Below are 23,507 nucleotides of genomic sequence, written 5' to 3'. Positions count from 1 at the left end.
AGACCTGCAACCCTCTAAACACCTTCCTTCAGAAGGAGAAATTCAAAATGCTCACCCTGGTCCAGCTCCTGTCTGCCTTTGACCCTCAGGATTGGAGAGTGACCTTGGACCTGCAGGATACCTATTTCCATCAACTTGTCCTGCCGGCCCATCGGCATTATTATTATTATTATTATTATTATTATTATTATTATTATTATTATTATTAATATTATTATTATTATTATTATTATGCGTTCTTATATAGCGCTTGATTACCCGTAGGCATCTCGGCGCTTGCCTTGGGAACCCGTCCTGGGTTTTCCCTGTGAGATACCCGTAAAGGGCATCCCCAAGGTGAAAGCCAGGCATCCCGCCGCAGGGGGGCCGTACTGGAGATTAAGCAAGCTAATGCCCAGAGCTGCAGAGTGTGAACCTGTGACTCGAGTAGGCACCGAAACGAGAATTATCGAGTCCGTGGATATTTGGGCTCAAGACCCTGCCGCGTCGGGAATTGAACCCTGGTCCCGGGTCTGACCTCTGCTTCAGGGTCTGCCGCCACTAACCAGTGAGCCACACTTCTCCACTACCTGTAGTTTGTGATGGTACAAGAGCATTTTCAGTTTGCTGTGCTTCCCTTTGGCCCCACCAGCACCCCTTGGGTGTTTAGGAAAAGGATGGCAGTAGTGGTAGCACACCTTTAGAGATCAGGGGTACAAGTCTTTCACTAAATCATCGACTAGCTGTTAAAGACAGGCTCACCCCAGGCAGTCGACAACCACTTGCAGACTACAGTGAACCTCCTGTCATCTTTGGGTTTCACTATCAACGTGCTGAAGTCACACCTGACTCCTTCTCAGATTTACCCATTAATTGGAGCCATTCTGGACATGGTTTAGTTTCGTGCCTTTCCCCCAGGACACAGGGTCGGCTCCTCTGGTATGGTGGAGGACCGTCACTCCACTTAAATGCTCACAGAGGTGAAAAATAAAATTGTAATGAATATAATTCATTACCATTTTATTTTTCGGCACCCATCCTGATTGGAGTGTCAGGATCGGACGAGGCCTGCTGAATGGCAGCAGCAGGAGGGAGCAGGGTGGGCTGCCTTTGCACTTGTTTAAAGTGTCTCAATAAAAAGGAGAGGGGTCCTACTAACCAAAGGAACAGGACACCAAAATGACAAGTCAGCAAGAAATTCCCTTTGGCCTTTCTATGAGCATACCATCATAACACATTCCACATATGCATACAGTCACCCATTCACCAGCATAAATAGCAGATACCAAAAACCCAATATACGAATACTTATTTATGAAGGATTGTTCATGAATTAAAAAGTTTTATAACAATAAAAAAATCCACAATAAATCACATGATTTTTCAACATATGCAGTAAATCACAAATACAAACGGAGATTTTTCAATATATGCAGTAAATCACAAATACTACTTGTTTAAAGTGCACGTCTCTTTGGGCGGCAGTCTTGCGACGGCTAGCTACACATGCACACTTTAAACCTCTCTAACCCAGCTGTCTTAAGACAACTGGGCTTGAGAAAGGAAAAGTCTGCAGTGCTCTTGTGAGTGCTTCTACAGGCCACGCCCACCAATCCTGGTGCTGCTCTGACACTGGTTAAGAGCATGAGAGCATCAACAAGCTTGGTTAAGATAGATAGCTGGGGCCCTGGTGTCATGAGGGAAGATGACCGGATCAAGGAGGATGCAGCAGCAACCATGGTAAGTACATTTTTATTTTATTTATTTACTTAATTGTTTTTATTTTATGAAACCACCAAAGCTGGAAGCCCCCACTGTCAGGGCATTCTGGCCATGATCCATATTTTCTGCCTCTGCCTTGGTTTTCAGTGAGGACGACTCTGAGGCGGCTGGAACTGATGGACTCCTGTGTCCTGCTATTTGTGCAGGCTAAGTCGCATATGCGTGCTCTGCAGTAGCATCTGAAGTTTCAGTGAAGTTTCAGTGGGCCCAACATCTAGGGGACTTCTCCGACCACATTCACATTTTGGAGGAGAGTACAAATGATCTGCAATGGTGGTTGCTGGGCAGCAATTGGGTCAGCGACAGACCCCTCTCCCTTGCCCATGCAGAGCTGACAGTGGTGACCGATGCATTGCTTCTGGGTTTGGGCGGCCATCTGAGAGAGGTGGAGATCATTGGACTTAGATCTCTGGTGGAGTCCTGGCTCCAAATCAATATTTTAAAGCTAGGGCCATCCACTTGGCATTGAAAGCCTTTCTTCTAGCAAGGGGAGGCTAGTGCAAGTGTTCACAGACAATACCACCACCTTGTGGTGATGTAACACACAGGGTGGGTTAACTGATCCTGTGCCAGGAGGCCTTGTGGCTTAGCATCCAGGAATTGTACTGGTGGTGTACCACCTGGTAGAATCATTGAATGTCTGGGTGGGTGAGCTCAGCCATTGACCTTTAGTGGAATATGAATGGTAGTTACACCTGAAGGTGGCACAAGGTCTATTTGATGAATGGGCAGAACCTTAGCTCAATCTTGTTGCCATCACCGAGAATGTGAAATGTCAGTGCTTCAGCGCATTGGGGTTTCCAAGGTATCTCTAGATTGTAGACGTTTTCTGCCTCAAGTGGAATTCGATCCTCATATATGCCTTTCCACCGATACCACTCCTGCCCGAGTGCTCAAGAAGATCAGGACAGACTGGGCCCAAGCCATCCTAGTGGCTCCGGATTAGGCACGGAGAGTATGGTATCCAGAACTCATAAGCATGAGTATATGTCCACCGATCAGGCTGCCCCTTCGGAAGAACATGCATTTGCAGGAACGAGTCAGTGTTCTGCACCCAGGCATTTGCAGTCTCCAACTTCATGCTTGGTGATTGACCGGTGACAGCTTAATGCCTTTGACCTTCCTTTGGAGGTGGTTGAGGTCATCTGTGTATGCCTGTTGTTGGGATAAATTTGTGGTTCGGTGCGGCACACACCAAATTGACCCCCTCCTAGCAATTTATATGACATTCTGTTATTTGTTCTGTCTCTTGCCTGGCAAAACTTTGCTTTAGGCACAGTTATGAGTTATCTTTCAGCCCTCTTACAGTTGCCTGATGAGCCCTCATTGTTTAAGTCACAAGTAGTCATGCAATTTTTGAAAGACTTACAAACATAAGTTTCCCCATTCTCCAGTTGTCATGCCAATGGCATAGGTTTCCTCTTTCTCCTTTTGTCATGCCAATGATACCATAATTTGGCCCTGACTTACCTGATGTGCACCCCACTCTAGTGGCATCCCAACTGTCTTTTAAGGCTCCTTACTATCAAGACTGTGTTCCTCATCATGATCCCCTTGGCACAGCATGTGAGTGAGCTTAAGGCTCTTTCTGTCAATCCACCTTTCTCTTCCTTTTTCTCAGACCTCTGGTTCTACCAGCTCTGGCATTCTTCCTGCTGAAAGCTGTGATGCAGCTCCACGTCAGTCAAACTATCACCCTGTCAGCGTTCTAAGCTCTACTTCACCCCTCTAATGAGGAGGAGAGACTGTATCGCCTGGACCCAAGGGGAATGCTGAACTTTTCCATAGATCATACCTAAGACTGCTGGGTGAATGATCAGTTTTTTGTGGGGTTTTCTGGAGTGGCAAGGTAGTTCAGAAGAGAACCATCTCCTGATGGATCGTACTCTGCTTCAAGTTCTGCTATTCACTGGCCAAAAAGCAGGCCCCAGAAGGCCAAGGTCCTCATTCTACTGGGGTCAAAGCTGCTACCACTGCATTAGCCAGACTCCCCAGATTATTGTGGCATAGATTTGCAAATTTAGTGGCACAAAAATGGAAATTTAGTGGCACAAAAATGGGAATTTAGCGGCATTATTGCAGCACTTTATTTTCCTCACAATCATTCTTTTTCAGCCTTATATCAATAGACACCGTTTCAGCACAGTATTCCACTTTGAAATAGGCATTTTTAAAGTGCCTGCAACTCTACGGAAGCACAGCTCTAATTCTAGCGTTGAGCGAGGGGGCCCTATTTCTCCGTGGAATGTTTTAGCGCCCATGTACGCACCCCTGCTGGGGCACCTCTGCCTCTTGGACCCATGAGGCATGACACCTCTTCCTCAGGCGGCATAGGGCGCAGGCTGGTAGTTGGTGGAGGTGCACTGACACGGATTTGTTGAGATAAACCACGCCAGGAAGATGCAGCTGTCCTTGTGGATGTTTACTAACAACGTTTCCTACGTTCTCATTCCGGATTTTCCAAATCATGCCCATTACTTTTCAGACTAACCAAATTAATCAAAATGTATTAAAGTACTGAGTATATAAAACAATGTGAAAATTCCCACTTTGTCTTGCTTACATGTTATACCAAGTCTCTAGTGCCACCATCATGAAGTACAATTTTAAAAAATATCTGGATGGAGGTACTATTTCACGTTACAATTTTGTAACCTTATGCCACTTTAGTTTTCAGCTTCTGTTATGTTTAGGTCAAAATAAGAATCATGTCTTATAAACATAGTATGTAGTTCAAAGATCAATAGTTTGAAACGTTCAGAGTTTTAAAAAACAGGTTTTTTATTGAGACTGGAACGGGGTTGTACATGGTTTCGCACACATGCCACCATCCCTCTAGGAAGCATTCTAAAGTGAAAATCAGGCACATGCACCTGTGTTTGCTGCGACGGGCCAGAATGCATCATTCTCTGCTCACATCCATTGTAGATGGCAGGGCCAGTATTTACAATTACACAACATAATATTTTAAGGGGCAGAAACCTGTAGACTATGTAGGAAGTAGATGGGCCTGTCAAGACACAGTTCAAGTTCAATAGTAGTCAAGCAGATGGAAAGGTTGCAGCAAAAATATTGAGAGGCTCATTTCCGTATGTCACACCATCATACAGTCCTGCTGTATATCTAGGCAATTACTCTTTGCATTCTGGGATCTGTAGTTTCATATTCCCATTAGACGTGTGCTCCTCCGATTAATCGCGTGCAAATTGCTGTTGGCTAAAAAATAGACTAGTCAATGAAGCCACACACGTGGGGTCTTGCAATAGTTTTTGTGTTCTTCTTAGGAACCAGTCCTTCCAAACAGCACGGTTCACCTCCTCTCTTGCAGCCCCTAGTCCCACGCTTACCCAAATAAAGGGCAGAGTCCATGAGCGGCCACCTGACTTTACAAGCGGCTCACAATTCATTCTTGCACACTGAAAACGAAATAGCACATCCAAAAATTGTGCTAACATTCCTTTCATTGTACCTTAGATGGTCTTAATTGGCCCAGGGCCAAACACATGCAGGTGAAAAAGGTGTGCTTAATTTGAGCTTGTGGTAGCAGGTGGGGCCCACTGGCACTCATTTGTGGGCACCGAAAATTCCAATATCAGACATTAACACTGAACAAGAGATGGAAAGGCATCAAAAGTGGAAAGAAGAGTGAAGAGAAAGTTGGAAAAACATTAAAAAATAAAAAAGGGAGAAAGTGGGATGAAAAAGAACCTGCAAGAGAGATAAGGGGAACGAAGTGTATCGTTGTGGATGAAAGAGGCATAAGGTGGAATCTAGACTACACAGACCCTGACATTTGACAGTGGAATTATAAGAAAAACGTTGGTCCCTGCACTTGTTCGACTACAAATTAAGTAACCACTGCTGGTTCTGGAAGTGATCATTACTCATTTTATCACGCTCTGCAGGATGAGTTGATATGGGGTCAGGGCTGTCTTTAGGGTCGTGCAACTGGTGCAGTCGCACCTGGCGCTCCCCTTGGCAAAGGGGGCTGTGTTTAAAAAAAAATTATGAGTTTAAAGCACTTGCTGAGAGATTCTTGCACGTCCAGTAGTCAGCCCGTGCTGCAGAGTTCCTTGTCAGTCAAGCAGGACTGTTAGAGGGTAGCAGCAGGGCTTAATATGAGCCAGTGGTTTCCGGTGCTCAGCACCTTCACCTAATTGTCAACATCTACACTGATGACAGTCTGCCACATATTGGTGATGTAGTACGGCACACCTTATGCAAAGAGTAACTGTCACATAAATTCTAGTCGACCGGAAATGACAGGCACACACAGCTCCAAGCTATGCTGGACTAGCATGAAGTATATATTAGAAATGTAAATTAAGTTTATAAAGAGGAAACAGGGGCATGAGCAGGGCAAGCATCTAATAACCGAAAGGATCATAGGTTCAAGAGACGAGTTCTAAGGGCTTTGTGAAAGGAAAGAAAGCCTGACTTTTATTTTTTTGAATTAGCTCAAGCTCAAATGGCATCCTCAGCTGTGCTGAACAAAATTAAACACTGTAAAGATGATCAACTTTAAATTTCAGACAACTGCAACTGTTCCTTTAATATACCACCTTCTACTCTATGCTTGCTACAGATATATTTTTAACTTACTCTTCAGTCACATTGCCCATGCCGCTTAATGCTGAGATTGCAAAAGTAAAGGCTGTACATCCCTTCTCCGCCCCCGGAGCCTTAGCTGGATGTTAAAGAAGAAAAAACAGTCAATAACAACAAGTCCAACTGTGCCCAGCAGGCACGCACTAGGCCCCCAAACTGTATCCCTCCCTCCCACCACACTACCCTTACCATTTCCTTGAAGGCAGAGAAGATTTGTAAAAGTTGTCAATGGACTTGAGCTCATTAGAAAGCAGCTTTTTACGGCTGCATATCGGCACCCAGTGACCTGTGTGCATGTGCAACCAATAAGAAGCCATCATTTTTTCCTTTCTTCTCGGAGACCCTTTTTAGCGCCCACAATAGCAAATATCGCGGCCATCGCGCTAATCAACCAATTTCGTGACTTTTTCGAGAATCGTGAAATCGTGAAAAGCTTGAGGGTCTGATTAGCATGCAGAGTCCCTGTCCTAGACAAATACTAGGCATCTACATGGGCGTCCCTGCATACATTCATGAAGCACTATTTCTGGACAGTCAGGATTGGCGAGAAGGGCATTTTGTCTGCTCGGTACTGCTAGACTTTCTCGTTCGAGTCCACTCAGGGACCCACCTCCAAATGAGTACTTCCTTAGTATTTACTCAAAACGTAAATAATCTGCTGCTAGAAGTCTCTACTAGAAGAACAAGTTACTTACTTCCAGTAATGCTCTTTCTAGTAGAGATTCCTAACCAATCCTCCCCTTCTTCTCATTCTGTAATTGGACTCTATCCATGTACAGGATCCCGATTCTAGGAATCTGCACGCTGTCTACCAATTTGCCTTTGGGGCTCTATGTCTGGGGGTGCCAAAAGTCTCTGAAGGAACTGGCATGAATGGGTGGTGTCTAAGTATATAGGACTCTCCATGTCATTTCAGGAGCGGAACAGCATCAATAAGTGGCCGCACGTCACCACCTTCCGGCACGCAGCGGTACTGCCGAAATGTTTCCTGATCCAGTGTAATGTCTAGGGAATATTCAGAAGGTAGGGAATCTGTGGCTAAATAGAGTTTCTAGCAGAAAGAGTGTTACTGACGGTAAGAAACTTGTTCTTATGTGTCCTTTTTGCTGGGGTACAGAGTGTGTGAAAGGAAAGGCTGTTGGATGTAATTGTTTTGTAACATACAACAAAATGTAAATACCTGTAAATGAGCTGTACACATTCAGCAGTTGGGAAAGCAAAAAAGAAGCACATTTGTTTGTAATTCTGAAATGTGGTGTAAGCATAGATTTTATTAGGATCAAAACAAGACAGGAAAGGATCAAGACACTCCACTTAGTGATGCCCAAATGGAAAACATTTGCTGATACCCAATTTTTACACATTATCATTTGTTTGCAATATAGTTTTATCAGTAAAACTGTATGTCTGTGCAAATTTAGTGGCCACATCAATTTAAAATGTGCTGTCCGTAAATGGCAGCAAGCTACCACACAATACTTTAATTACATCAAACAAATAACCCATCTCATGCCCATTAAAGCTAGGTAGGTCGTGAAAGTTTGTTGTTCTAAAAATTGGGTTGTGGTTCTAAAACGTTTGGGAAGCAGTGCTTTAACACAATATTCTTGTCTGTGTTACTAGTTTTCGAGGACAGCCTATTTACAAACGTAGTGTTCAGATTGACTCTGACATGTGAAGTAATCTTCTTTGAGCTTTAGATTTCTGTATGGTTTCAAAAATTCACCAAAAGGGCGATTGTCCCTCAGGGCTGATAGCTTGTGACTGTTACATATGAGTAGTAAACTCTGCTTAGTCTATTTTCGATACAGGGTAGTGTACACACATTCATCCTTGGTTGTAAGTTCCAACCAAGATAAAACACACACATGTGATGATATGTGCCAGTGAATCTTAAATGATGATTCAAAACCAATTGTTTAGACAGTTTTACAATTCCATCACAGCGTGAACAATGTAAACAGTCCTGTTATATATGCCTATCTTCGTACATCTTCAGATTCAAAGCTCTTTCATTAATAGAATATTCACTTACTCTGTAACACAATCTCCATGTTCTCCATTCGTTAATTTGCATAGTTCCAGTGTGTATGAGTCAACAGGATTCTCGTTTTCACCAGATTCCCAGCATATAAGTGCTCCATTTTCACAGCTTCTGCACTGCTTATATTTTAAAAGAGGAGGCGAAGGAGCTAGGAAAGAGACACAACTGTATGATATTTATTTGTATTTAAATTAGCATTCGATCAATTGTAGTTAAACTATTAATCAACCAGTAAAATAGTAAACCAAGGTGCATATTTACAAGAAGCTAGAGCCACCACAGCATAATCTTCTTTTTTATGCAAAGACTGTGCAATTAGTGCTCCCCACTGCTCCATATTTACAAGCTACCGCATTGGGTCAAATGCGTCAATTTGCAGAGGCCTGCATCACATTATACGTGCCCCAGATATAATGTATGTAGGGTCGGTGTTCCCACGTTAAAAGCCATGTAGAACTGACGCAGTGAAATTTACAACTTTTCAATGTGTCACTCTATGACTTGACTGTGTCACAATCCTTATACCTTCCCTTCTCAATCTAGGCGTAAGGATTGACGCTGGGCTTTTAACATCTGACTCGCCTCTGTGTTCTGAAGCATTGCTGGAGTTGCGTCAGTCTTACGGCCAACTCCAGCAATGAGTCACTTTTGTGCCATAAGATGCGTCAGAAGTTCCGACAGATCGATGAATCCTTGTGCCATGAAGCACTGTATTGTAACTAAAGCGCATCCATGGTGGTGTTAGGGCATCAATACTGAAGCGTCAGTTCTTGTAAATATGCCCCCAAATTTCACCAACAGAGATACAATCCACTAGGACCCAGGCAATATTTGCACACTGGAAGGAACATCCTGTGCTGTAAAAAGCTTTGAATGTTAGGAAAAAACAGCGGGGCATGAGATAGATGGGACCAACAGTTACCATGAATAACTATAGGGTGGCAGCTGGAGAACGTTGTCCTGGATCCCACTGCCTTGGTCCACCTGGAGCATGAAATACTATGGCTTAGATACAACAGCTACCTCTTGCTTGTGTAAGTTGGGGACACTATCAAAAAATGAATGTCAACTCTTTATAAAATCGTTCTCAATGTGCAATTCCCTTACGACATTAGTTAGTCTGGTGAGACATTCTTAGACCTTGCCATAAAGATAACCAAAGAGAAAAAAGAAACTGCATTCCAGAGAAACCCGTAATGGTTGAAAAAGAACTGTTCACAGGAATCGCAAGATGTTGTTAGAAGATTTCAGTAAAAAAAGCTATTAAAAATGCTTAACTTAGTCATGAAAGAGCCAAAGACATAAAACCTCTGATCTTATTATCAAGAAACTAACAGAGAAAGCAAACAAAAAACAACTCAATATAACCAAGATGATTATTTCTCACTGCAATAAAGCTAATAAAATCCTAACAATAAATAGTAAACGCTGACCAATGTAACCGTTGGATAATGACACTGGAGTGAATTAGGTTGGTAAACTTTAGACGAGATGGCATTCAGTTTCTCTTAAAACAAAAACGGGATTTTAAGACCTTGCTTGTCAATGGAAGAAATGCTGCCACTCTAGTGGGCAAATACTTCAAACAACAATGAAACCAAACCATGATTAATGGAAAAGGAGAACATTCAGTAAAGAATTCTCTGTTATATTGGATTTGTCATCTCTGTCCTGCGATGTCCATATGTGCATAAGTACATTTTCAGTACAACTTGCAACTTCAAGAAACTCATATTAGAAATTATCAGAACTCAAAATAAAAAATGTAACTTATTCGATCTCAAAACATTTCTTTGAATTCCCCAACTTTTGGGCTGATTTTCCTTGCATTGAACAATTGTAACCGACAACGAATGAACCTGCACGCAACACTCCAAGAAAAAAGTTTCCACCTCAACTCCGTCATGGAAACTTTCATGTTAATACGTCAAGTCTGAGGGTGATACAAAAGGGGGGCGGGAACACTTGTGTAGGGGGGCTAGCTGTACCAGCGTGTTACCCAAATCATAATTGAAGGCTGCGAGTAAGAGGGTGGTTAGGTGGCCACGTCTGGGTTTGGTGCAGGACTTGGCCAGACCCTAAGCCCGCGGCCAGGCCTTGGCTGTGCCCAATCTGGCTGCAGGTTGCCTGTGGCATTGGGTCATATGATCAAGCTTGAATCTGATAAAAACATTCCAGAAATGCACTGAATAAAAGGTTAAAGTAACGTTATAATTAGGTGTGTTAATACCTAACGTCATAGATGGCATTATTGATGATGACTTAAATGATACATACAAACAATGTGGTCCTACTGGCCCGCAATCCAAAGGAAAAGCAACATTTAATTTGCAAAGTAGGCAAGCGAAAAACACAATTATAAAGAGGGCTCCTAGTTGACCATTTTCTTTGATTTTTACAGACAAATACAGACAGAAAACTATTTATTTTTCTATTTTCAATAATGAGTGCCAGGTCAGTAGGTGTACAGATTGAGAGTTAGAACAAATAAAAAAGAGACAATAAATTTCCAAATTAAGCTTAATTAAGTGCAGGTTTACAGTTATTTATGCTATTCTACAATGCAAGTGTTTTCCAAGTAACGCTATCGCACTGTATACTGCTGAAACCTATTGTACATTTAAATATGAGTAAAAGGAGGCGGCACACCAATTCAGTCTACGAGTGGTTTATTGTGCAAAACACCACGTTTCGGCTGGAGTGGCCTTTGTCAAGTTTGCATACATGAGCCAACGTAGCCATTAAGTTACTTGCAGCGTCATAATGGAAATCAAAGAAATCCTAAAGTGCAGTGATATTTCTAGATCTACAATGCCAGTCTGGAACATGAGGTATCTCATATTTTGACCATATTTACATTTGTGTTACAGCTCATTTCAACTTAGAAATGCAAATAAATTCAAACGCAAATTCAAAATAAGAAAATAGACTCCGTGACATGGTGGACTATGACACATGGTTCATCACACTCGATTGACCTCTCACCTCTCAAATGGGTTAAAGATAGGAATATTTAACCCCTTCCGGGATTGCGTCGGCCGTTGGCCGACGGCAGCACTACCTCGCGGGTGCTGCAAATGACCGTTGGCCGACGCAGCCCCGTCCACTCAGTAGAACGCGCGCACCGCTGCGGAATGTCCGCCGCGGTAAACAGGTTCAGTTGCCCTTGCTATAAAAAGACCACAATAATAGTGACATTTCTGAAAATAGGTCAACATTAATAATGGGCAATTCTATTAAACATTCAAGGTAGGAGGCCAAATACCAATTGGCCGCTCTAAAAATGCATATTACGCAATGGCGACCAAAGTAGTGATAAAATAAAACTCACATTTTAACAATCAATTTGTAATTTTGAAAGATCGATAGATTCGAGAATATATCAGACCCACATGATTTCATTCGGAGAATCGTAATAACCATATTAATTCATATAGAGCACATTAATAAAAAATCACATTTATAAATCATAGGGAATTGGATAATAAATTCCAAGAAAAATTGGAATATGGTCCACTTCATGCTCAAGATTGGAAAAAACAAAAAAAGTAAAAAAGCAAAAAAAGCATCCTGACGTGAAACAAGCAGACTGCGGGCTCATGAAAGAATATATTCATAAAATAAATAAATACACAAGTGAAAATGTGAAAAAAAAGAATATATGTACAATAAATTATTTCCACAACGCTGAAAGATCACTAGGGCAGAGTAGGGTCTTCCTAGATTTAAACCTAAATCAATAACAATAATGAAGTATCCAATTATGCTGCCCAACCGGTAACACCCCGTTCTGGTAGAACCGTATTGGACAGGAATATACTCAAGGCAAGTGGCAATATATCCTTTCATACACCAATTGGTATAGCAGAATAACCCGGATAGGATCCAACCACCATGAGATGAATACTCTGTGCACCCATGATAAAATTACAATAAGAAATACCCAGAGAAGAATCACATGATAGAAGAGAAAATGTTAAAACCAATTGATAAACATATGGGAAAACAACTGGTGATTACACCCCTATATGTGTCGCCAACTCCTCCTCCTTATTCAAACCAAAGGGCATTCTGGCCTTTAAATCAATGATGTACCTGGACTCAAGGATCCGCAATTGTTTTTTCCTGTCCCCTCCTCTGATGTGTTTCATTACCCTGTCAAGACCTGTGTACTTGAGTAATTTGTTGTTACTGTTGTGGACATTATAAAAATGTCTAGCTACAGGATAGTTGAAATCCAAGTAAGTTATTGCTCTTTGGTGTTCTATGATACGTTTTTTACCAGCAATTTGGATGCCTACTATATATTGGAGACAACATGGACACTCAAGACTGTAAATCACGTACTCAGTAGTGCAGGCGATAAATTTGGATTTCTCTTTGCCATCAAAAGTTTTGAAAGTCTTACAAATTTGGCTATTCTTACATGCCTTACATGCATTACATTTGTACAATCCTATGTTGGCTTGCAGCCAAGTGGTGATAGGTTCAGCCTGATGATAACTCTGGACCAATTTATCCCTGAGAGGTCTTGGTCTCTTGTAGGTTACTATTGATGTATTGCTCACGTTTTTCCCAATGATAGGATCCACCTGAATAAGACCCCAATGCATTCTCATGATGGATTTCAGTCTATTGGATCTGGTATTATATGTAGTGATCATTCTAGGGACATTGGTTGATTGATTCTTAAGAGATATCTTATCGCTTTTAGATAGGACATCTTTATGTTTAACATCTTTTACGTTGGCAGTGGCTTGGGACAGAATTCTATCAGAATATCCTCTTTTTTTGAACCTTTGTAGAATTGTGTCATGTTCTTTCCTATAGCCACAGGGCTTGATTACTTTGTTCATTAAAAAATATAGTTGCATTTGATATAGATGTATGGCACTTTGAATTATATTAGCTCTATTCAGTGCCACCCAGGTTTCCACCTTCTTTCGGCACCCTTGCCCCTGGGATATAATTTTCAAGCTTCAGTGAGGGCCCATTAAGAAGAAAGAATAAATTCTTAAGCTTTTAACACTTTGCTCTTCACTCTATTTGGAGCAACCACTATAGAATAAACTGTAGTAGTATTATAAATATTATGCATTTTGATATGATTATGATTTTGATATTTAAAAATTGGTTTGATTATTCAACTCATTATTAAGTGTGATTTATTTATAATCTTGCTTTTTGCCCTCCTACTCTTTAAATTAAATATTGCATTTCCTTTGGATTGCTTGCCAATAGGACCACATTGTTTGTACGTACCATATGCTACCCAGGTCCTATGGCCTTCTTGCGTTACCCCAGTAATTTGTAACAATGATTCAAAAGACAGCATCACCATAAGTCTCCAAAAGTTCTTTCATTCCATCCCACATCACAAAAATATAATTCACAAAATAAAGGTAAGTTACATTATCTAAATATTTTTCATATTTGCCAGTCTACGCAAATGCCTTTTTATGCTACCCTACAGCTAAATTGGCTTAACTTGGAGGTGAAAAAATTGCTCAATGATATTCCACAGCTTTGATAGTAAATACCATTGCTAAAGAGAAGTTTGTTCTTAATTGTGGTCACAACCATTTTCAGTAGTTATTTTCTTTTTTCAAAAAGTATTTGCATGGTTCTAGGCCCAACTCATGGTTTATATATCTATATAGGGAAGTAACATTCATTGTTAACATTTTTGCTGAAGTGGAAAGTTTGTAGGTGTTATAAAGGAGATCTGATGTATCTCCTAAAGATAAGCTAAACAGTTTAACCTTTGGTGCCAAACATATTTTGATAAATTGTTGTTTTCTCAATTAAAGGCCCAATGCTGGAGACTATCAGCATAGCAGGGAGATTCTTTGTATTTGTATGCACCTTAGGGAAGAAGTATATTGCAGACATAAGTGGAATGACCACAGTTAGGTAACAGACTTCATCTTCACTAAGGGTTCTTATTTCTTTCTCACTCACGAGTTTGGCTTCTCTTTAACCCTTTCCATGCGTCAGACGTCTGGGAGCCATCCTATGTCGCGTTGAGCGTGTGTGTTGGACGTCTCCCAGCCGTCCTAGCACCCACCCACGGGGGAAGCGCTGGTGCTCCCCGTGAGCCGCCCATCTACGTGCCCCCACCGGGTAAGGCAGCAAAGCCATTCCCCTGCCTTCCCCGCCCTCCTCCACCTCATCAATGACATCAGTGCGCAAGGCACGCTGACGTCATTGGAGGTTTCCCTTTGTTTCCTGATTCGCTGGAAGCAGGTGAATTTCTCCTCTGGGGAGAGGGGGATTTCAACAAAAGAGGCATCGGGGGGAAAGGAAAGGGTTTTCCTTTCCCCTGATGCCTCATTTGTGCATTTCTGCTGCACGATCGTGCAATCGTGCAGCAGGAATATCCACTAGATGCCAGGGATTTTTTTTTAAAGGGACAAGTCCTTTACTGTTTGGAGGAAGCGGCCCCTTAGGCAAGGGTCACTCCTCTTTTGGGGGCAATGTTGTTTAGCTTGGTCTGCCACCGCTGGGTGGCAGATTTTGCCACTTGTTTTTAAGAAATGGCCCACTGGACCACCAGGGAATAATTTGTGGAGAGTGGCCCCTTGGGCAAGGGTTGTTCCCCTTTGGAAGCATTGTTTGTGGCTGTCTGCCCCCATTGGGGAGCAGATCTCACCATTGTTTTATATAGAGCTCACTAGACCACCAGGGATTTATTTGTGAAGAATGACCCCTTGGGCAAGGGTCGCTCTCCTTTGAGGGGCAATATTTGTGGCTGTGTCTAAATAATGCACCCCCTCCCACAAGCGCCTTGAGACCCTCTGGGTGAGTAGTGCGCTATACAAATTACTGAACTTGAACTTGAACTTGCCCCCAGGGGGGCAGATCGCCATGTTTTTTAAAAAAATTGGGCCCACTAGATCACCAGGGATTTGTTTGTGGGGAGTGGCCCCTTGGGCAAGGGTCGCTCCCCTTTGGGCAGCATTAATTTGGCAGTTTCTGCCACCCTGAGGAACAGATCGGCTGATTTCTTTTTTTTGCTTATACAGTTTTTTCCGTTGTTCATGGATGATGTATCTTTGGGTGAGATTGTTGAGCAGACTGATTTGTATGCTGAACAGTTTTTGAGGGACAACAGTGCCAGACATAGGCCACGTTCTAGAGCTACCCGGTGGACTTCCACAAATCTGGATGAGATGAAGACGTTTTTGGGTTTGACTTCTTTGACGGGCTTAATAAGGAAGCCATCCCTGGCTTCATATTGGTCTACCAGTCCCTTGATGGCAACGGCCATATTTCCTGCCATTATGAGTCGTGATTGGTATTCACTTTTGCTTCTGATGCTGCATTGTGTTGATAATGGTTTGGCGTTGCCCTGAGATAACCCTGACTGTGACCGTCTTTTTAAGATTCGGCCTGTTCTTGATCACTTTGTAGATAGATTTTCAGAGATCTATACTCCAGGAAAAGAAATATGTGTTGATGAGTCTTTGGTCCTCTTCAAGGGCCGTTTGGTTTTTAGGCAGTACATTCCTAGCAAGAGGGCAGATTATGGAATTGTGCTGTATATGTTGTCTGAGAGTAGGACAGGATATGTTTTTAATTTCCGGGTGTACACTGGTAGATATTCCACTATTGACCCCCCTAGTTGTACGTCCACTTTTGGAGTTTCAGAGAAAATTGTGTGGGATCTTGCTAGTGGGCTACCTTGATAACTTCTACACTGCTGTGCAATTGTTTAAGAAATTGTTCAAAGTAGACACTTTTACTTGTGGCACAATCCGTTCTAACTGTAAAGGTTACTCAAAAGCGCTTGTTTGCAAAAAGCTTCAGAGCTGAGAGTGCAGTGCCTTGCACAGTGAAAAACTGTGGACAGGAGGGATGTGTACATGCTGACTACTATTCATGATGAGAGTACTTCACCTGTGACTGTTTGGGGTCAGCTTGGTGAAGTGCGCAAACCTGTGTGCATTTTAGACTACAATAAGTACTTGGGTGGTGTTGATAGAGTAGATCAGAGGTTGGAACCTTACACTGCTATTCATAAGGCTTACATTTGGTATAAGAAGTTGTCCATCCATCTCTTCAATTTAGCAACTTTCAATGATTTTGTTGGGTACAAGGAGTGTTCTCCTGCATCCAAGATGACTTTAATTCAGTTTCAGGAGTCTGTTATAGGCAGCCTAGTTGTTATGGAACAGGCAAGTGTTCCTAGAGCTGGAGTGGTGGAGGATGTGGCTAGATTGAAAGATTGCCAGTTTCCTGACATAATTCCTCCCACGCCCAAAAAATCCAATACCTGTAAGAGATGTAGTCTGCTTGCGGAGAGGTGTGCGGAAGGAGAGTCGTATGCACTGTGCCGATTGTCCTTCTAATCCTGGGCTGTGTGTGCCCACATGTTTTAGATTGTATCACACTCAAAAGAGATTTTGGGATCAACCATGAGTCTAATAGTGTACTGCCTGGTCTATATGGTTTTATATAGTTGTTCAGTTTAACGTTTGGCAATGCAATGATGTCTTTAGTTACTGCTGTTATTTTTGTAGTTATAGTTTTGTATTTAGTTGCAATTGGTTTGTGTTTACTTTCTTGTTTAAAAAACATTTATGATGGTGTGTGGGGACTGGGGCTTGGTTGGCGCTGTGCGTGGACTGGCGTTTGACTGGCGGTGTGCGTGGACTGGCGCTTGGCTGGCGGGGAGTGGACTGCCACTTGGCTGGCGGTGTGCGTGGATTGGCGCTTGGCTGGCGGTGTGCGTGGATTGGCGCTTGGCTGGCGGTGTGTGTGGATTGACACTTGCCTGCCGGTGTGCGTGGACGGGCGCTTGGCTGGCGGTGTGTGAGTAGTGACTTGCTGCTGGTCACTACACACACTGCTAGCTAAACGCCACTCCACGCAATCCCTGAGCTGGTGTGTTTGCTGTGTCAGGAATGTGGGCGTGTGAAAGTGATGGGCCCTTGAATGGCGCTGTCTGCTGGTGTGAGTGTTGTAATGTGCTGAGCCCGCGGCTGGCGGTGTGAATGGTTTTGTATGTGTCACACTTATGAAAGGTGTATAAATGGCCTGTAAAGCAGTTGGTGCCTTGTCGTGGCTTTGCTGCTCACGAGCTGTGAGTCAATGGTTCCGTTTCTCGTCCTTTCAATTATTAACAGTGCATTTCATTTTTGTGTATTCTCTGGTTAATTTAACTGTATATACTGAACCCTCACTCACCCTCATGCCAAATCCAACCAGTATTTCTGTGTGCTTGAAGAATAGGTATCTGTTCAGAAATATTTGTCTTTTCTGTCTTTCTCAAGCAGGGTGTACCTTGTCCCTTTTTGTGAATGGTGTAATGTGTTGGTTTCGTGCCTGGTGGTGTGAATGGTCTTGTGTGTATCACATATGAAAGGTGCGCGAATGGCCTGTAAAGCGGTTGGGGCCTTAACGTGGCTTTACAGCTCACGAGCTGCGAGTCACTGGTTCAGTTTTTTGTCCTTTCAATTATTGACAGTGCATTTTATTTTTGTGAAATCTCTTGTTAATAAAATTGTATATACTGAACCATCACTCGCCCTGATGCCAAATCCAACCAGTATGTGTGTGTGCTTCAGGAATAGATGGCTGGGCAGTAATCTTTGTCTTTTTAGTGTCTCTGCCAAGGTCTCCCGATAAAAATGATGCCTCACTCGTGTGGGAGGCCCTAGTACCCTTGACAAGCAAGGGCCAAAAACGTATTGAGGCAACATCAAAATTGCCTATCTCAAAATGCCTTGGTTTTGCATGGGGGGTCATCTGGGTTTTTGGCACCGTGTTCTACGGCCAGCCAGGGAAACCTAACAAACCCACACATTTTTGAAAACTAGACACCTGGGGGAGTCCAGCAAGGTATGGCTTGCATGGGTCCCCTAACATTCTCCTACCCAGAATCCCCTACAAACTGCAAATTTCACTGCAAAAAAATCACTTTTCTCAAATTTATGTGTGAGAAAGTTCTGGAATCTGCATGGATCCACAAATTTCCTCCCACTCCGCATTACCCCACGTCTCCCGATAAAAATGGTACCTCACTCATGTGGGTGGGTCAAGGATCCGCAACAGGCAAAGGCCCAAAACCTATTGAGGCGACATCAAAATTACCTATCACAAACCAAACTGGTTTTGAAAGGGAGTTCCCATGAGTATTTTGGCCCAGGGCTCGGCGGCCATCTAGGGAAACCTACCAAACCCACACATTTCTGGAAACTAGACACCCAGGGGAGTCCAGCAAGGCATGGCTTGTGTGGGTCCCCCAACATTCTCCTACCCAGAATCCCCTTCAAACTTAAAATGTTGCTGAAAAAATCACTTTTTTCTCAAATTTCTGTGTGGGAAAGTTCTGGAATCTGCATGGATCCACAAATTTCCTCCCACCCAGCGTTCCCCCAGGTCTCTCAATAAAAATGATACCTCACTTTTGTGGGTAGGCATAGTGGATGCAACAGTAAATGGCCTAAATCGTACTGTGGAGACTTCAAAATTACCTATAACAAAACTACCTGGTTTTGGGGGGGAACCTGGAGTTTGGTACCAGGCTCGGTGGCCATCTAGGGAAAGTATCAACCCCAAACATTTCTAAAAACTAGACACCCGGGTGAGTCCATTGGGGTATGGCTTGCATGGATCCCCCAAAGTTTTCCTACCCAGAATGCCATGCTCGAACGGGCCCAGGTGCCTGGACCCCTGGTTCTCCGGTCTTAGGTCAGCACCTGTACTCTTATTCTCAACTACTCCAGCTCAGAATGGGTGTCGCTGGGACCTGCCGCCATTCCATGGCACCTGACACTGGGATGCCTAAATGTTTGCACTGTCCTTTTAGTTTTCAGCCCTCTACTGAGCCTGCTACTATTATTGGCCCCTCTGACAATAGGGCTTTCAAAATTTCTATGCTGAATTGTCGCTCCCTACCCAACCATTCTATCGAATTAAGGCTACTTAAGGAAAAATTCAAATTTGATGTATTGTTCCTAACGGAAACTTGGCTCACCAGTACCGCAGACTCTGCTGTAGTTTCTACGTTCCCCTCAGGTTATCTTATCCAGAGGCAAGACCGAGTAGGAAAACGAGGTGGGGGTTAGCCATCATATGTAGGGATAGTTATCATTGTCAAATTACCAACAGCTTGATCCCTGAATGTGAGAGTTGTTTTTTTGTGATTGGCTTCTCCCCCACATGTTCCTTCTCGGTATGCTCATTTTTCGCCCCCCTTACCCCTGTGTAAGCTTTAAAAAGGAACTTCCTGACCTAATAGCTAAATCAGTTAGCTCTACTTTAACTTTTCAGTTATGGGGGACCTTAATATCCATTTTGATTAGACCCATGATCCGGAATCTGAGGCGCTAACCAATATCCTGGATGCACTAGCTTTGAAAGAAAAAGTGCTTGGGTCTACCCATCAGAAGGGTCATCTCTTGGACCCTCTCTTTTCTAACATGAATGACCTTAAAGTGGATAAACCTATTCCTCTACCCTGGTCTGACCATTATCTGGTCCTTTTCACCTGGTCTCCACAGGAGTGTGAACAGTTAAGGGAACGGAAAAAAACCTGGAACCAGAACTGGGCTAAACTTTCCATTGATGCCTGGGAGCTTTCGCTCGACAGTGGGAGGCCTGTGCTCAGCAATGACCGTGAATCAGATAACATTAAAATTAATCAATGGCAGGAGACATCGCTTGACAGCCATATTCCTAAAAAATGGTCTTTTAGTAGAAAATAGGATCATGGTTCTGCCTGGTACTCCTCGAAACTCAGAGAGATGAAACAGCCCTGTAAGCGCCATGAAAGAACTTGTAGAAAGGAGTTTTCAACTCAAGAAAAAATTAAATACAGAGAAGCTGTCAAGGCCTATAAAACTGAGATCAGATCTGCCCAATCCGACTTCTTTACTAACAAAATGTTATCAGTGGCGAATTCCTCCCGTGAAATTTTTTAAATTACTAAATCTCTTACACGTTCTCCTGAGCTTTCCATACCCCCGGAAAATGCAGCTGCCCATTGCAATAATCGGGCGCTCTTTTTCCATAAGAAAATTCAGGATATCTACCTGGCCTTTCCTCCCCTTCTTATCCCAGGAAACGTGACTAACCCTCCTCTGACTAGAGATCTTTCCCTCGCTCCACATCCTGCTATTGATTCCATTGCATGCATGGATATGGAAACTCTGAAATCACAATTGGAGCGTCTAAAATATGTCTCCCCTAGTGATGCAGCACCCCCGCGTTCTCTACCAGGTATTTGATTCAGTCGCCCCTGTCTTTTTAGTGCTTGTTAACAGCTCCTTCTCCTCTGGGATTGTCTCCTCCCATTGGAAACAAGCTACGGTTAAAGCCCTCCTGAAAACACGCTCTCTGGACCCCATAGTCCTTTCTAACTATCGACCAATATCGAGACTTTCTGGGATTGCCATAATCTGTGAAAGGCATGTCAAGTCTGTGCTTTCAGATTTTCTGGAGGAAAATCACCGTCTTCACCCTTCTCAAATGGGCTTTAGGCTTTAGGCCCCAACAGGGTACTGAAACCACCAGTTGTCAGTTGTCGAGAAGGCCAAGAAAATCCTTGACTCCGGTGGCTCCACTGCGATTTTGCATGATCTCAGCACAGCCTTCGACACGGTCAATCACCAGCTTCTGCTGGTAAGACTTAGAGAGATTGGAATGACGGGCCTCTTATATAAATGGCTTGAGTCTTTTCTTGCTGATCGCTCATTCCTTGTGTTTTAGAACAACGCCATTTCCGACTGGATGCCATTACAGTGTGGGGTTCCTCAGGGTTCCTCACTGAGCTTCACACTTTTTAATGTCTGTATGCGCCCCTTAGGTGAGATCGTTGAGCCTTTCGAGGTTAAGATTGACACATACGCTGACGACACTCAGCTTATTGTGTCCCTCAATCTGATGAACAACAATAAGTCCATCCTCGCTAATTGCTTGGAGAAAGTCCTGGCCTGGATGGAATCTTCCTTCCTTCCTTAAACTGAATTCGGCTAAAACTGAGTTAATGTTTCCGGGAAAGACTACTGGTCTGGTGAATGACTCCCTGTGGCCGAAATGTATGGGAGATATGTCTGCTTCCAAAAGCTTGGGAGGTTGGCTTGATCATAGTCTGAGCTTTAAGACTCAGACATACAGGGTTGCTGGCTCATGCTATGGCATGCTTAAGAGGATTAGGAGGATCCTGCCCCTCTTACCTGTTAATGCCAGGAAACTCCTGGTTCAAGCCTTGATCTTATCAAGGCTAGATTATTCCAACATGCTGTACCTAGGCTCCTCCTGTCTGACCATAAAAAAACTTCAAACGGTCCAAAACTGTGTGGCACGACTTTTGATGCATGCCCAGACAGAGAATCTGCTAAGCCGCACATTAGGGCACTGCATTGTCTGCCTCTGGACAAAAGAGTTCAATTTAAGGCCTTATGCATGGTCCACAAATCACTAGCGGCTAACTTGCCACCGATTCTCCACTATATTGTTTCTCTATATGTCCCTAGAAGAAACCTCCGCTCCGAGTCGAAACATCTTGCCATTGTCCCGAGATTTAATCGAGTCTGGACTGGGGGTCGTCTTTTTTCTGTTAATTCTGCTCAAAGGTGGAATCAACTACCTGATTTTATCCGTCTTGAGGCGAACCATCTCCGCTTCCGAAAATTCCTTAAAACTTTTTTGTTTGCTTGATCATGTTTCTATTGCTGGTTTAGGTGTGTCTTGTAGCGCTGGGAGGCCTTTGGTAGCCATGCACTTTATAAAAGCTCTTTTCATTTCATTAAAGGTAGATATGGGTAACCTATATCTTAGTGAGGGGTGCATGCACCACCTTACCCAGGCTGCAGTAGCAGTCCTGTGGTGTTATTTTGGAATGTTTCCCAGGGGTGGTATAATACATGCTTCAGCCCCTGATAGGCCTCTGGGGTACCTATGCCCTTAGTACCTGGTGTACCATATACTAGGGACTCACAAGGGTACCCCAGTAACCAAACTGAAGTGTACCTAAAGTACATGCAATCATTTTAGAGAGGAAGCAGCTAGGCTGGGGTCCTGGATAGCAGGGCCCCGGCCAGACTAAAGTCGAAAAACAGTGAAACACCAGCAAAAAGTGGGGGTAACCATTGTAAGCAGATCCTACTCTCCTACAGGGGGGCTAAGATGTTGCCGCTGTCAGAGATCCATCTATGCAGGGTTCGGGCAGCGGTGTTGGGCTTTTTGTTTTCCATGATGGTGGGGGTGGAGTTGCTGAGTGATGAGGTTAGCTGGTCGTCGGTGATTCTGGTCCAGTTTCTTCATGGGAGCAGGTGCAGGTGTCTGTGGATAGTGGGTGTTCTGAGGGTGAAGTGGACGCATCAATGGTCAGTCCATGGGAGTTTAGTGGTGTGGCTGGAGGTGATGGAGTTACCTGTTGTGAAGAGGACGTTGAGGGTGTGTCCTACTGAGTGCGTGGGTTCGGTCACGATCTGGCGTATTCCAATGTTGTGGAGGTTGTCCAGAAGGCATGTGGTGCTGGTGTCTAGTTGGTTGTCGAGGTGGAAGTTGAGGTCTCCCAGTAGGGTGTAGTTGGTGGACGCGATGGCATGCGGGGAGATGATATCCGGGATGGAGTTGGCGAAAAGTCTGCGGGTCCAGGGTGTCGGTAGATGAGGGTTCCTTGGAGGGTGGTGGTAGGGCTGGCCAGTATCTTGAAGTGAAGGTGTTCCATCAGGTCTGTGGGCTCTTCAGGGAGTGTGCTCAGGGGAGGTTGGATTTGTGTACTATGGCGATTCCTCCTCCCGGGCGGGTGCAGCGGTCCTTCCTGGGGATCTTGTATCCTTGGGGAATGGTGATGGCGATGTCTGGTCCCGAGGTGGTGTTAGTCTATGTTTCGGTGAAGAACGCTACGTCCGGGGTGGTGCTGTCGAGGAGGTCCCAGATTTCGGTGGCGTGTTTGTGGAGGGATCGGATGTTGAGGAGGATCCATTGCAGGGTCTTCGGTTGGGTTCTGGTCTTGCGGGCGCGTTGCGCCATGTCTGTGGTTTTGGCGGTGCTGCAGGTGTGCCGGCAGCAGTGACAGCTAAAGGGTCCGTGGGTGTCGGCTGGTGATGCTAGCTTACAGCTGTTGTTGCATCCTGTGTTG

The 23,507-nt window shown here is 43.8% G+C and overlaps 1 protein-coding gene across 1 annotated transcript in view; it reads right to left on the bottom strand.

Moving 5' to 3' along the window:
* Positions 1–23,507, bottom strand: part of FSD2 (fibronectin type III and SPRY domain containing 2) — a 490,462-nt gene that overhangs the window by 224,122 nt on the left and 242,833 nt on the right. Inside the window, exon 9 of the mRNA XM_078684747.1 lies at positions 8,405–8,561. Coding sequence (XP_078540873.1) covers positions 8,405–8,561 — 157 coding nt within the window. The remainder of the gene's footprint in view (positions 1–8,404; positions 8,562–23,507) is intronic.

The sequence above is a fragment of the Lissotriton helveticus genome, chromosome 3_2 (genome assembly GCF_964261635.1).
Source record: "Lissotriton helveticus chromosome 3_2, aLisHel1.1, whole genome shotgun sequence".
NCBI classification, from domain to species: Eukaryota; Metazoa; Chordata; class Amphibia; order Caudata; family Salamandridae; genus Lissotriton; species Lissotriton helveticus.
Note: the sequence above shows the minus strand (reverse complement) of the source record. Positions and strands in the feature narration are given on the sequence as shown.